Source organism: Bombus flavifrons, chromosome 5 (genome assembly GCF_040668555.2).
Source record: "Bombus flavifrons isolate JBK064 chromosome 5, iyBomFlav1_principal, whole genome shotgun sequence".
NCBI classification, from domain to species: Eukaryota; Metazoa; Arthropoda; class Insecta; order Hymenoptera; family Apidae; genus Bombus; species Bombus flavifrons.
This window is the reverse complement of record NC_138446.1, coordinates 13,648,099-13,662,181: the sequence shown is the minus strand read 5'-3', so window position 1 is coordinate 13,662,181 and position 14,083 is coordinate 13,648,099. Positions and strand designations below refer to the sequence as shown.

At 31.3% G+C, this 14,083-nt stretch overlaps 2 protein-coding genes across 3 annotated transcripts; both read left to right on the top strand.

Annotated features, from left to right (window-relative positions):
- The first annotated feature begins 591 nt into the window (after positions 1–591).
- LOC138180267 (solute carrier family 23 member 1) lies at positions 592–7,877 on the top strand. The gene is made up of 13 exons (XM_069113965.1): positions 592–845; positions 2,590–2,715; positions 3,213–3,370; positions 4,911–5,116; positions 5,194–5,320; positions 5,509–5,629; positions 5,742–5,997; positions 6,406–6,534; positions 6,669–6,827; positions 6,906–6,985; positions 7,150–7,291; positions 7,402–7,534; positions 7,616–7,877. The coding sequence occupies exons 1-13, from the start codon at positions 813–815 to the stop codon at positions 7,692–7,694; spliced, it is 1,749 nt and encodes a 582-aa protein (XP_068970066.1). The 5' UTR covers positions 592–812; the 3' UTR covers positions 7,695–7,877.
- A 63-nt stretch (positions 7,878–7,940) lies between these two features.
- On the top strand, positions 7,941–11,938 carry LOC138180265 (sphingomyelin phosphodiesterase 4). Of its 2 annotated transcripts, none has more exons than XM_069113961.1 (14): positions 7,941–8,114; positions 8,530–8,829; positions 8,912–9,014; positions 9,098–9,329; positions 9,421–9,643; positions 9,708–9,820; positions 9,899–10,057; positions 10,123–10,294; positions 10,363–10,548; positions 10,609–10,827; positions 10,896–10,988; positions 11,054–11,230; positions 11,321–11,550; positions 11,632–11,938. In XM_069113961.1, exons 1-14 carry the CDS (start codon positions 8,088–8,090, stop codon positions 11,768–11,770), a joined length of 2,373 nt encoding a protein of 790 aa, XP_068970062.1. In that variant the 5' UTR covers positions 7,941–8,087; the 3' UTR covers positions 11,771–11,938. The 2 variants fall into 2 exon arrangements, with proteins under 2 accessions (XP_068970062.1, XP_068970063.1); XM_069113962.1 differs by having other exon boundaries at positions 7,942–8,114; positions 9,433–9,643.
- Positions 11,939–14,083: the final 2,145 nt, after the last annotated feature.

The window sequence follows — 14,083 nt, the reverse complement described above, 5'->3', positions numbered from 1 at the left end:
AAGCGTTGATCAATGATCTATTTAACAAAATCGATAGTAGCATAAAGATTCATCAATACCTTTTTCCTCAAATTCGGGCCAGATTATAGATAATATTATTTTTATCAATACGGATTTATACACGCGAGATTCTTTGGTAAATAATTGATATGTAAGCTCCCAGACAATTTAATTTTACAATCTATGCGCACTACGATCGCAACACAATCGCAACAAACAAATTAAAATTAATTAAGAGATACAAGTACATTATCTTTGAACAGATCCAGCCTTAGAATACTACTAATTATTTGACAATTTTTTTATTTACAATCAAAACGCTATTTCGAGAAGCTTTCCTATTTGATTTTTTCATCGATGTTATGAGAATTCTTTTTCTTTTAAATACGTGTTTTGCGTTGTATCGAATAACGGGGTCAATAGCGATGACGTTATGAGACACATATTTATCTATTTTAACTTTTAATCACCGTCAATTAGTCGCTTCTCTAATTATGAATTTTCAGTGAAATTTCGCTGGTGGTGTCTGTTATCTAAGACAAAAAAAATCTGAGATCGACTAGTTCCTGGTTTCGAAGTAGTCATATAGGGATAAATTAAAGAGCAATGCCGTCTATTGATACAGTTCGTTGTTAACGTCGGTTTAACGTGCACGCGTGGTCATCGAAGTTCGAAGAGTTTTCGCTATATTTCCGCGGTTCCTGAAGGATCGTTTGGAGCTTCTCGTAATTGTGGATCATTGGATTTTTATTATTGTAGTGCTGTAGAGAATATTAATTGTATTCCGTGTCCGTGAACAGAATAATTTCAATATGCCTGAAAATGGAATACAGATGACCGAAATAGTAAGTGACTGGGAAAACGGCGTTCGATTATAATTTTTCGTTCTTTTTTTGATTGATTGTCTTTCATAATGTTTATAATATTATAAATTTGATTGTTTTTTAATCATATTTACAATATAATATTATAACTCTTGTAATAAAGAGATTTTTATTAATTCGAATGTCAATCGCATAAAATAATTGGATTTAATGGTACGTTGTTTATTAAAATAGTTGGAGGAATATCTAATTAAATAATTCATCGTTCGATAATGTTTAATGATGGCTTGAAATCTTCATAGTTTGTATAGCTCTTGATTTCTAATACTAATGTAGAATTAACGATAGTATAGTATTTTATTTTACAACGCGGAACGGAGACTTGGTTTACGTATTTCTAACTCTTACTCATTCCTATACGAATTAATAATAAATATTCGTATATATATATATATGTATATAAATCTAATATTTCTTGCTTGTATTTATTTAATTAATCACTTTAAAATATCGGTTAAAGCTTAATTTAAAAAGTCGATCATTCTATATTCTATATTCTTTCGGTATTCCACAGTTCAGTATTCTACTAATAGAGATTTTCAATTCGGAGAACCGCATTTATACCGTCTGATTTCTATTCTCCCAAACTATATATACGTGAGTAGATGAATAGTGGCTCTCAGATTATTAATTGGAATTTAATGTTATCGTATCAAGCTTAATGCAATTTAAAATATAAATTATCATTATTGTTACTTTTAAAGTTTTTATTAGTAATCATCAAATGTTGCTGGATATATTTGGATCACAGCAATTTTTGGCGCAAGTGTATTTCTATGCTAAATATTGCTGAGAGGCACTGCGTACACTTAAGACGTAAAATTGACTGTGAACTTCAATGGTTGTGTTGTTGAGAAAGGATAGTATTGATATATAACGTATATATTTAGATTCTAATTGACGCTTAAGAACACTGGCTACGTCGTGGATCGAGTAAGTCGTAATTAGAGATTCAAGATTGCGAGATACATTCTATTTTACCAGTAAAAAGTATAGACCTCCTCCCACTTCGAGTGAACTTTTGCATTTATACAGTATTGTTACTGGAATATTAGAATTTAATCGCATTATATTACATTCTCCGGCAAATATTTTGAAATAAGAAAGGATAACAATCGGAGTTATTGATCATTGATAATTAACACTAAAATATTAGACAGATAGAAAATTGGGATGGTAACGATAATAAAACGGTAAATTAAGTAAAGGGCGCATAAAACATTTACATAGGAAAAACCGATGAAAAAAATTTTTTCTTTAATTGAATTACCTTTTTTCAATGTGTTAATTAATAAAACAATATATTATTGTCTTAATGAACACTATGATACAATTATTCCTAGCGAGTTGGTTTTCCAACGTAATTACGTAACCGAGCTTATTATAAAAAATATATTCTACTGTATGCGACGATGCTGCTTATACCTTTTCAGAGTTTTAAATTCTGGTTGCTTCTAGCAAAAAAGGACAAATTACGGTTTCATTAAAAATCCTCCACTCCTCATAAAAACAAAGTAAAGAAAAGGTAGGCAATCCTCATAAAATCTAGAAAGGATTTTAGTACAAACAATCCTTAAAAGTCTAAACAAGTTCCAGTAAAATCTTTTGTCAGAGTTAATACTGCAGCGGTTTCAAATATCCTACAAAGCCAAAGATAATTTTTCAAAGCTGGTATTATGCAGCGTACAAATGTTTATTGTTTCAGAATCTAGAAAATTCAACATTACCACTGTCGGATACTAAAACTGCTGGCAATAATAGAAGCACGAATCTCAATTATGGTATCGACGATGTTCCGCCCTGGTATCTTTGCTTATTTATGGCTTTACAGGTACTTTTTATTGTAATAAATTAAGCGTAAAATATTCTTGTAGGAAGAGAACCTCTTGTACATCTTATATTTAACATCGAGGAAACGTGAAACGAGGAAATTTAATCCTTATAATCTGTTTGTTCGCTTACACGTAAAATTCAAACCTTTTTCTTTTCAAAAATGTTCCACGTTGCTCAAATTACTCAAGGATACAGAAAAGTATAGATATAAACTAAAGCTGGTATTTGAATCAGATAACTTATTTGAGATAAGCACGTTCTGAAAGCCAAGGGGAGGTGGACAGATTTATTTCCCTATTTACTTGCCTATTTATATAATTTGTTTTGATAAGATATTCGACTATATTCATCCAAGACCGATCAAGATTACCATAATCATTTAATAAGCTCTAAGTCTAGTTAATTCTCTGATATCATAAAAATTTTTCCATAACCTTTAAATTTCCTATCTCTTATTGTTAACATCATTTACGAAAAGAATAATATGTTTTTCAGCATTATCTAACGATGATAGGTGCAATAGTCTCGATTCCCTTCATCCTTACTCCAGCATTGTGCATGGCGGAGGACGATCCATCGAGAAGTTACATAATTTCCACCATGATTTTCGTCACAGGACTGGTCACTTTCTTCCAAACCACCATAGGATGCAGGTAATTAAATTAGCAAAAATTTGTCTTTGTCGATCTAAATGATATAAATGATTCATAATTCATATTTAACTTCGTGGTTATTAAAGTCGTTTCAAAAGTAATACAGTAAATTAATCCTTTTTTATAGAGCCTCTTCAATTTATGAGAGCATTTTTGTATACTCGACTCAAATTACCGCGAATCATTCTGACTAGAGCATTAAATTGATAAGTGACGTTTGATAGGCGCCAAAGGAGGCACGAGACGGCATTTACAATTACCATTACAAATACCGTGAAACAATTACGTATATGAATCTCGAGCAATTCGTTACGGATATAAGCTTCGTCGAGCTACTATGTGTTATTGTTACTGATATATATCGAAATTCATAAAGAATTCGTCTTGAAACAAGAGTATTCGTAATAAGTAGAAAGTTTATGCATTTATAAGAAATTTAAAGATACAAAAATATACATTATACATATACATGGATAGTACCCCTTAAAATATTTAGCATAAGAAAGAAATTTCTATTTAAGTTTCACATTTTTAGTTATATTTATAAGAATATGCAATTTTGCACAAAGTGCTATCTAGTAATAAGGATGAAGCCACTGAAAAGCTTTTTCAGTTTACAAAATTTTAAGAAAATAAGAGAAAGATAATTCATCTCTAAACGACAAAATTTGCACTTCTGTTTTACTTCTTCTATGTTTATCTTTCAATAAATAGAAAAGTCGTCTTTTTTTTTTCTCATTTATGATCTTTTATGCTAAAGATCTTATCATGATGATAACGAGTATATCAGTGTTTCAATATTATTACATATTATTATCGCGTAATAAAAAAGAGTAATATTTGCATTTAAATGAATGACGAGAGCGATTAGAAACGCTATCGGAAAGGCACACGTGTTAATTTATGTACGTGCATGAATTCGAGGATCAAGGCTGGATAGTGGAATTATCTTCGCAGCTGATATTTATACATGTTTCATACTTGGTAACTCCTGTTTTTCAGCTTGTTCTAATGCTAATTTTCGTGACTTTATTGCTGCTGGATCATTTTGAACTCTTGTTTAACAAGATTTATAGATCGTTAACTATTCCCAACAGCTTCCGGGAAAAATAATATTCGTTTATTACTTCAAACTTTATGATAAAATTATAGTTGTAATAGTGGGAAATCTTCTCTTCAATTTGTCTTTTAAATTATGTATATTCCTTAGATCTACTTTGTAATATATTAATATTCTACTCAGTATCTTTCCAGACTCTAGAATTTTGATATAGCAGTACTTACTCCTACATCCCAATATTTCAATATACTTTCGACACGAAAATTTCTTGAAATTTTGCCATTTTACGTATTTGATTCTGCATTATTCTAACGAAAACTATAACTTTATTACTATCGACGCGAATATATCACGATTAACTAGTAATTGTTGATAGCTAATTGTACAATTTAGTTCCTGACCAAATCAATATTCTAATACTTGCATACTCCAGTATGTAATCGATGCTATATTTCTTATTTTTCCTATTCTTTGCCATAGGTTGCCGCTAGTTCAAGGAGGAACTATATCCTTTTTAGTCCCAACATTGGCGATACTAAGTTTACCACAATGGAAGTGTCCAGAGCCGGAAATTTTAAACCAAATGTCTCCCGAGAACCGCACAGAACTATGGCAAATTAGAATGAGGGAACTTTCAGGAGCCATCGCTGTATCCGCTTTGTTCCAAGTAGTCATTGGATTTGGAGGTATTGTAATCATTAATCATAGCCAAAACATTCTTTGGCTATTAAATCTTCTTTCTCTAATGGAATTTTCTGAATAGGTATTATTGGATATTTGTTGAAATTTATTACGCCACTGACTATTGTGCCAACTGTCTCTCTCGTTGGAATATCTCTCTTTGAGAATGCAGCTGACGCTGCGTCTCAACATTGGGGTATAGCAGCTGGGTGAGCTCATCTTTTTTGTATTTATATAGTGATGATATTATAACGTATAAATTGATGTATACACATTTTCTCTTTTTACATCGATAATATTGTTCATATAATTTAATCAACGAATGAAATAATAAATTTAACACGTAACAAGGAAAGTGTATGATATGTACATAACTTCTTGTATATTGATCTTGCAGAACAATATTGATGTTAACATTGTATTCTCAAATACTTGTTAATGTACCATTCCCGATATTGATGTACCGTAAGGGTCAGGGAATAAGCATCGTGTGGTTTGAATTATTTAAGCTATTCCCGGTAATTATTTCACGTTTATTCTTCTTTATATTCTATACGTTTGTATTTTTAGTACCAACTTTCCTTTATTCAAGTTTTTATCATTTCTGTCTTTATTTCTTTTTCGTATTAGGTACTGTTAACAATAGTAGTCATGTGGATAATTTGCGCGATTTTAACCGTGACGGATGCTTTGCCAGTCGGTCATCCAGCCAGAGCAGATAGTAAATTAAAGATTATCAATGATTCTCCATGGTTCCGTGTCCCATATCCTGGTCAATGGGGTACACCGACCGTAACCCTGTCTGGTGTACTTGGTATGTTAGCTGGTGTATTAGCGTGTACGGTGGAATCTATCAGTTATTATCCAACTACCTCCAGGATGTGCGGTAAGTAAAATCCAAGAACTGCAATTACATTGCTCAATATAAAATAAGAGTAATTATTCTACTAATTAAATATGAATATTTTAGCAAAGTATGTTTTGCCCAAGATCAGTTACTTGTGTTTAATTTATATAATACATAATAGCATTCGAGATACCGGATATCTCATCCAAAATGAATGATAAAGTTTTTAAAACAAGTGGTACTCTAATTTAAGTCCAATTTCAAAGTGGCAGATGAATATAACTGTCTAAAAATTAAAAAACTTAGACATTTAAAAGTTTGAAAATTAAAGGATTTAAGAATCTAAATATTAAAAGATGTGAAAATTACAAAATTGAAAAATGAAAAAATTCAGAAGTTATGGAGTTTAAATTTTGTAGCTAATATTTTTTGAAATTCCATTTTCAGGCGCACCACCTCCGCCGGTTCACGCCATTAACCGAGGTATCGGCATGGAAGGGCTTGGTACGATGTTAGCTGGACTTTGGGGTAGTGGGAACGGTACAAACACGTTTGGAGAAAATGTGGGAACTATTGGTAAATCGTTTGATTTTCCTAAAAAACACAAAAAAATGTCAAAGAATACGAGTCACATTTTTTGTGTTTATAAGTGATTTATAGCGATTTAAGTATGGTGTTTTAAACTCATTGTTTAAACGAAACATTATCAGGTGTTACGAAAGTAGGCAGTCGCAGAGTTATTCAGTGGGCATGTGTCTTGATGATCCTCCAAGGATTGATTAGCAAATTTGGCGCTGTTTTTATCATTATCCCCGAACCAATAGTCGGCGGAATATTTTGCGTGATGTTTGGAATGATCACTGCTTTTGGTATACTAAAATATATCTTTTAAAATGAAATTACTCTAAGACCAAAGTAAAAAATATTTAAATATATGGTTCTTTTAGGCCTTTCTGCGTTACAATACATAAATTTAAATTCAGCAAGAAATTTGTACATTCTCGGATTCTCCATTTTCTTTCCACTGGTAAAGTTATTTTTAATTAAATGTTTATCAATTTCAGTTTTTTCTTAATTGTTTAAGTTACGTATAATTCACGGTTATATAGCAGTAGCGTAATTGTTTGAAGTAGTATTTGAACTTGATTTACGATACCAATTGAAATCTAAATTGTCTTCATGAATTTTCAGGTATTATCTAAGTGGATGATCAATCACTCAGGTGTAATAGAAACCGGAAATGACATAGTCGACAGTGTATTTACCGTGTTACTTAGTACGACTATCTTGGTGGGGGGTGTAATAGGATGTTTATTAGATAATATTATACCAGGTATAACTTGTACAAAAATCATATTATCTTTAGTTCGTGAATTTTCAATTGTTTCGCTTTATAAAACAATAAAATATTTCCTATGCATTTACTATTATCAATTTTTTAAGGTACCCCTGAGGAACGTGGACTCATTGCTTGGTCAAAGGAAATGGAATTAAATACCGAAAGGGACGACAAAGAAGACCAAGAGTATATATTTAATACGTTTGATTTTCCATTTGGAATGGATGCTTTACGAAGGTGAAGCTTTTTTAAATAATATCTTTTTAACATTTGTTAATTCTTCAAATGATTTATCAACTTGTTTCATTTTTTCTGCAGATGGAAATGGACACAATACGTACCATTTTTACCGACATATAAACCTGGAATTTATTCATGTAGTGAGAAAAAACAATGAGATTCACTTTGATTTTATATTTTCAATGCATTGCACAATTACATAGCATTGCTAATCACTATGAGGAAACTTGGAATGCAATAATGTGAATGTTAGTTACCTTGCAAACGACGAACTATTAACTGAATGCAAAAGAGGATTGTATTAAATACAAATATAGATGAACTTTTATATAAAAAATAATTAATTTGATTTTTTATCATTTTTATCCACAAAATATGCACTTTATAAAGTTCCTAAATTCTTGGGAGATTCTACTAGGGAGAAAATTTCTTATGGTGGTAAATGTTACAACTTAATTTGTGTATAAAGCGCGAATTAAGTAGTCGCAGTCAGTTATACTTTTATAAATGTTATTTCTAACAATTTACGTAAACTCGAACAAATACGAACATGGCTGCATCCTCAGACGTTGCTACGGTATTGCATACGTGTATTATAGTTTATAAATGTTTAACTTGTAAATTTTATTGCCTTAACATATCCTAACCTCCATTTAACCTAAAAATTCTTAACTGGTTTCTTTGAAATAATTCAACAAAACGTTTATTCAATAGAAAAATACAATTTGCTTTGTATTGATTAAAAATGTATCATTTTTTCTGAATAAATTTATATAAAAAATATTGTATATATTTTATCTTTGCGTAACTGTATTATACAAATATATGTAATATGTATATAATGTATTTTAAATAAAATAATAGTAATAGAACTGATAAAATTTATATAATACATTGCTCTAAAAATTCTATTAGTATTTATAAGTCAGATCTATATAAGTTAATTCAATGACTGCATTATTATCTAATTTAGTCCATTAATTAATATATAGATCAAACTACAAAGATACATAAATATGCCATTGGTACAAAGGTGCAAGGAAATAGCAACGCTGATAGATGAATCAAGCACAACAGAATTGCAACATGTATTTTCCATATTAGTAGACTCGTTGTTCGGAATAACTGACAACATTGGTTGGGGACTACATAGCATCACTTTTAAGAAAAATCCACAGGAGCATGAAACGCTTTGTAACTTTCTTAATCCACAAGGACCAGTTTTTTCTTTATGTTATAAGTTATTGCCAGATTGTTACTTGAAATACAACTTCCCAGTTTCATTTTTACCTGTACGTAAAAATAGATCTATACATTATTGATAATTATAAAATAAGTAAAAATTAAGTTTCATATATGTCTTTTTTATTTCAGGTAAAGATACGTTCGATGTTAGAGGAAGGAGTAATACCCCCATTTTATCTAGACAAAATCAGAGATGACCAGGGCACACGTGGTGTATCTGCTTTAAATATGAGTATCCTTTTTATATTTCTGTTTAATAATTTCATGAAATATTTCTAAAAATTTGTGTAAGATAAATCCTTAACAGTTATACATATCCCTTTGAATATTATATCTTCCACTTTGCATATCATTTGACAAATCCCTGGCTGCAGGTGCAGCAACAGGAGAATATTTGGATCAATTGGGAAACTGTTTATGTTCAATTAGCACACTGTTATTTATACCATTTTCTACCTAAAGATAATTCTCCAGTTCTGCCAATAATTAGTCCATACATTAGGAAAACACCTCAACGGAAATTAGTACAATCACCCGAATCTAAAAGGTATTCTTGGAGCAAAACAAAAGATACTTTAATAAGGGATATATAAATAAAAAGGCACTTCTTTAGAACTAGACAATAAGTTAAAAATCAGAAATTATTACAGAATGCAAACACCGCGACTTTTGAGAACGTCGATATTATCACCAGGATCTTCGAATTCTACAACGAGCGTACCACAGCAACAATGTTTACCGCAAGTTTGGAGAAGTGAAACCGTAGTTCAAGTATTTCTCGACTTTTGGGTAGAATACATAGAAGATGATCAATTAAATCCACGATTAAGCACATCATATTCTGCGTCCGTTCCACGTCGAGTAAGTTTACATTTGAAACTTTCGTAAAATATATATATACATTTCTATGTAACTTTAATTACAGCACAGCATTCATTCCGGAGAGCATATACGTTTAGTGCGAGCATTTATAAAAACTTTGCATGAATTTGCAAATAGCGCGGTAGGCGACAGAAGTGCGATGGATGAACTTAAACGGTATATACATAATCAAAACAGAATTAAACAACAATTAAATATTACACTAATACTATAATCTATATTTTGCCATTTCAGAATTATTTTGCCTTCTGTTCAAGGTAAGATCTACACATTCCTTCGGAAAGCCATACATCATTGGCCATTAGATAGTTCCTTTAGATTGATTCTTGAAGCTTGGTTAAGTTTTATTCAACCATGGAGATATTTCCCTGGTATAACGTATACTAAGGAAGGGTATGTATATATAGTAAAAGATCTGTTGAGAAATTATTATTACAAATTATTTTACTTTTTTACAGTAAAGCAGAAGAGGAAGAGAGGGGAAAGATACATGATGCATATAGATGGATGCCTTTCATAGCACATAATCTACTAGCCTACACAGCAATATTTCAACAATTACTTCCACGATTTATGAGAACAGATCTTGTAGCTCCAAAGAATGCGTTAATGTTATTCAGAGTTACAAAAGTATGCTAAGTTTTTGTAGATATGTGGATCGTCCGCTAACACGTATTTATCAAACTTATACTCCACAGGTTTTTTCGCAACCGTATTTAGCAAAAATAATATGCGAAATAGAAAGTCACATGGATGATGTTGGATTAAGCAGAAGTCGAGTATCTACAAATCAATGGACTTCAACTGTACGACAACAAATTTTAGAGCTTGAAGGACCGACATACCAATACGTTCTAATGTTTTCTATGGCTACTATTTCACAGGTACGTAAAACGTAAAATACATGCCTAAAGTATTTAATTATTTTTTAATTTCTATCTTAGGTCGTATGTCTATTAGGCACAATTAAACAAGCACATTTAACAGCAACTAGTTTAATCGACGCATTGGAAAAGAAAAGAAAAAACAGACCATTTCTGTTAGCACTATGGGAATTTTTTAATGGCGAAGATTATTCTTCGGATGATATTGGTATAGAAGAAAGGCGTCGTGTTCCTGTTTATCTAGCGAATGCACAGCAACAGTTAATTGACATTTTCGAGGTAATAAAAGACGGTAGATTCCCTAATTTTAAATATCATATGATTTGGTTTAAACATAATTTTTACAGATTAAAGTAGAAGACATTCCTCAGGTAGCTATTGAAGCTGACCAAGAATACCATGAGAGTATTTTATCGACATCCTTCTGTCACCAATCACAAGTATAAAACTGATTATCTAAAAAATCTTATTATAGTAGAAAAATCCTAACTCATTAATTTTTTAGATGGACTCTAGTTTAGATACAAGCAAACCAGGTGTTTTTGTACCTAATCAGAAAGATAGACAGACATGTCAATATATCGAATACATGGGAGATCCGGAATTGCAACCAGTTCGAAGTAACGAATGCGCGTTACTTGTTAGAAATTTATATAAACTCTGTACATACATAAATGTGAAGGTAAATATACATTTAATAACATTTTAGAATCGAATTATTAAGTTACATTAGCTTCATTTTTGTAATTATATAATCGTGTATTTTAAACAGTATCGACATAAGATAACTAAGATGTACCATCGACGTGGTTTTTTCGGCAGCATTTGCCGACAGATATTACAATCACCAACGAAAATCGTGAAACTACCAAAACGAACACAAACTGGGTTGTCCAGCGGATACGAGGAACGCATTCCGCCTCGACTTAGTTTACGTCCGTTAGCTAATTATAGTCTACTCGTAATCATAAGTCTTGGAGCATTTATTGCCTGGTTTACAAAGTACGAGACATTCTTAATCTAAGTTATGATTATTTTGGAAGCCAAGGTGATTGCAGTAGTATAACATTGATTTATTTGTAGCTATGGAGTCTTCACGGTCCTTGGGTTCGCCTTTGCTCTATGGTTCGTATACATAATAATACGAGCAACGTTGGAACCATGGACACGATCAAACAGAAACACATTCAGGGCTAATACTACGGCATTTTCTATGAACTAATCAATCATAAAATTATTCTATTGTATACAAATTAACTTGCACCATTGTATAATATTCCATGCAATTCCAAATATCTATTTATATAAGGATATATAATGTTTGAAATTTTGATAATTTAAAGGTAATTTAAAGAATAGGACATACATGATTTTTTAAAGACGCGACAAATTGTCATTTTTTATACTTCCTTCCTAAATGATAATATTATATGTGTGATTAAAAACAAAATTAATATTTTAAAAACAGAATTAAAATTCAGCAGAAGTTGCTATAGGTTAGCAAAATAAAATTCATAACATCAGCGTTGTAAATTAGCTTTTCAAATCTAACTGCGAGTACTGATAGAGTGGTTATTATTTAATCAATATGACATACAGATAACTGATCATTTTTGTCGATCGAGTGGAGCATACATTGCATCGTGTAAGTACGAAGGGGTTCGTTAACGTTGATATTGTGAGTCGGAAAATTGATATTGGACAGGGGCAGGAACGTTCCAGATGAAAGGAACATATAGAAGAAAATCGAAAGATAGAATAATTTTCTTTCATTCCATATCGACCTTTTTTCTCAATCGCCCTTTAAAAGTATAATTTTAAGAAATTTAAGATAACTTTTTTCTTAAACACATTTTATACAAAATATCAAGAGAACTCTACACCATGCATATACCGTATAAAATAACTGTCCTTTTAATTGGATCCTGCTAGTCGTCACAAGGCTTTAGCAATATGTTTTGCGTTCCCCTAGGTGGAGACCACCTGAATTATCACACCAAGTTAACTACTACACACCTATATAGAGCAGCCATAATAAAGCGTACTACACAACGAAGTCAATTGAACCTTGTTGACCAATTAATTATAATTTCATTTCAATTTCTCAACCAAAATGCTTTCAGTCCGTTTATTATTCATTGATCACTTATAATTTTATTAAAAAATCAATTTCTATAATTCTTCCCACCCGTAATACCAATTTCTTATTTCAAAAAGAAACAAAAATTCGTTAGAAAAAATGTTACTTACTAAAACTATAAAATTAAAAAGTATGAAAATATTTTTGTCAAAAAAGATAAAATGAAATATTTCTACTTTCTTAAGCTTCTCACATTTTGTTACCTAATCAGGAATTTCATGTTCATAATTGTGCCACTGGCATCCATAGTTTCTCATCCACTTTCAATCACATTAGTCGCATTAAGTCGTTAGATAGTTTAATTGCACGGGTGTGTTTACACGTCCCGTGCAGCATGACCCGTTTTCGATTCAGATAAATGCAAATTCGCATACCTAGCGTTGTCTAGCCACGATTTATTCAACTTTGCATCACAATCAAGGATCCTTTCATGCGATGTCAAACGATCTGTTGTGCGCCTGTTACATACAATAAAGCACGTTCGAATTACTGAGAATGGACTCGTTTACTATTCGTTAAGACCTCTCCGTTTTAAGAAGATGTCTTTCAGCAGTTGAAATCAACCAGTTTGAGTTATTCTATTGAAGAGGATTGATTCATTAAAATCCCCAAAATCAGGGATTATTCAAATGATTCTTCCCTTTAAATTACTCGTTATCCTAATAAAATGTTTATTATTAACTGGACTCGAGAAAAGCAGTAACTGGTTAATTACGTAATAAATGTTAAATTGATATCAGTTTAATCGAGTGTTGATCACAATTATCGATCATTCAACCAACCCATGTGGATTTGAGACAACCAGTGTGTTGCAATTACTTCTTTTTTATACAGAAGACAATTATATTCCATGATAAAGAATCGAGAATCTATTAACCAACATTCGACACAGAAATGCTTTCAAGCTAAAGCACAAGTTCCACACCAAAGAAGCTGTCTTCGTTCCATTTGAAGATTACTTTGAAAATTGACGCGAGAAATAATTCCATAAATCATTTGTCTAATCGGATAGAAATATGCGAAGGCAGCAAATAACTTATGATTAGTTTACGAAATTGAAATCAAACTTCAATGTTATTAAGTTAATATTACTGGATACATTACTAAATCTATAAAAAGTCTAATGAAAATTAATTTACCCATGTTATTCATTACACCTATAATTATATTAACGTGGAAAACATTACGGAAATTGTAAAATTAAAATATTGATTGCAACATAGGAGGAATAACATGAATAACCTTGAGATATCCATGACCTCCACCCACAGCTTATATCTTCTTACACCATCGAGAAGGAAACGCGTTCCGTCGATTGAGCTGTACGTTTCCTTTTAAAAATTCATCGTTTTTATAATATATGTATAGTTAAGAAATTCATAGAAGCCGGTGGTT

What these genes read in the sequence shown, in the direction of transcription:
- LOC138180267 (XM_069113965.1), top strand. Translation starts at nt 813, where the DNA reads ATGCCTGAAAATGGAATACAGATGACCGAAATA. An exon ending in AGTAGTCATTGGATTTGGAG is followed by an intron (nt 5,117 to 5,193) that starts GTATTGTAATCA and finishes TTTTCTGAATAG; the next exon opens with GTATTATTGGATATTTGTTG. An exon ending in GGAATGGATGCTTTACGAAG is followed by an intron (nt 7,535 to 7,615) that starts GTGAAGCTTTTT and finishes TTTTTTCTGCAG; the next exon opens with ATGGAAATGGACACAATACG.
- LOC138180265 (XM_069113961.1), top strand. Translation starts at nt 8,088, where the DNA reads ATGGCTGCATCCTCAGACGTTGCTACG. An exon ending in TGTTATTCAGAGTTACAAAA is followed by an intron (nt 10,295 to 10,362) that starts GTATGCTAAGTT and finishes TATACTCCACAG; the next exon opens with GTTTTTTCGCAACCGTATTT. An exon ending in AGTTAATTGACATTTTCGAG is followed by an intron (nt 10,828 to 10,895) that starts GTAATAAAAGAC and finishes TAATTTTTACAG; the next exon opens with ATTAAAGTAGAAGACATTCC.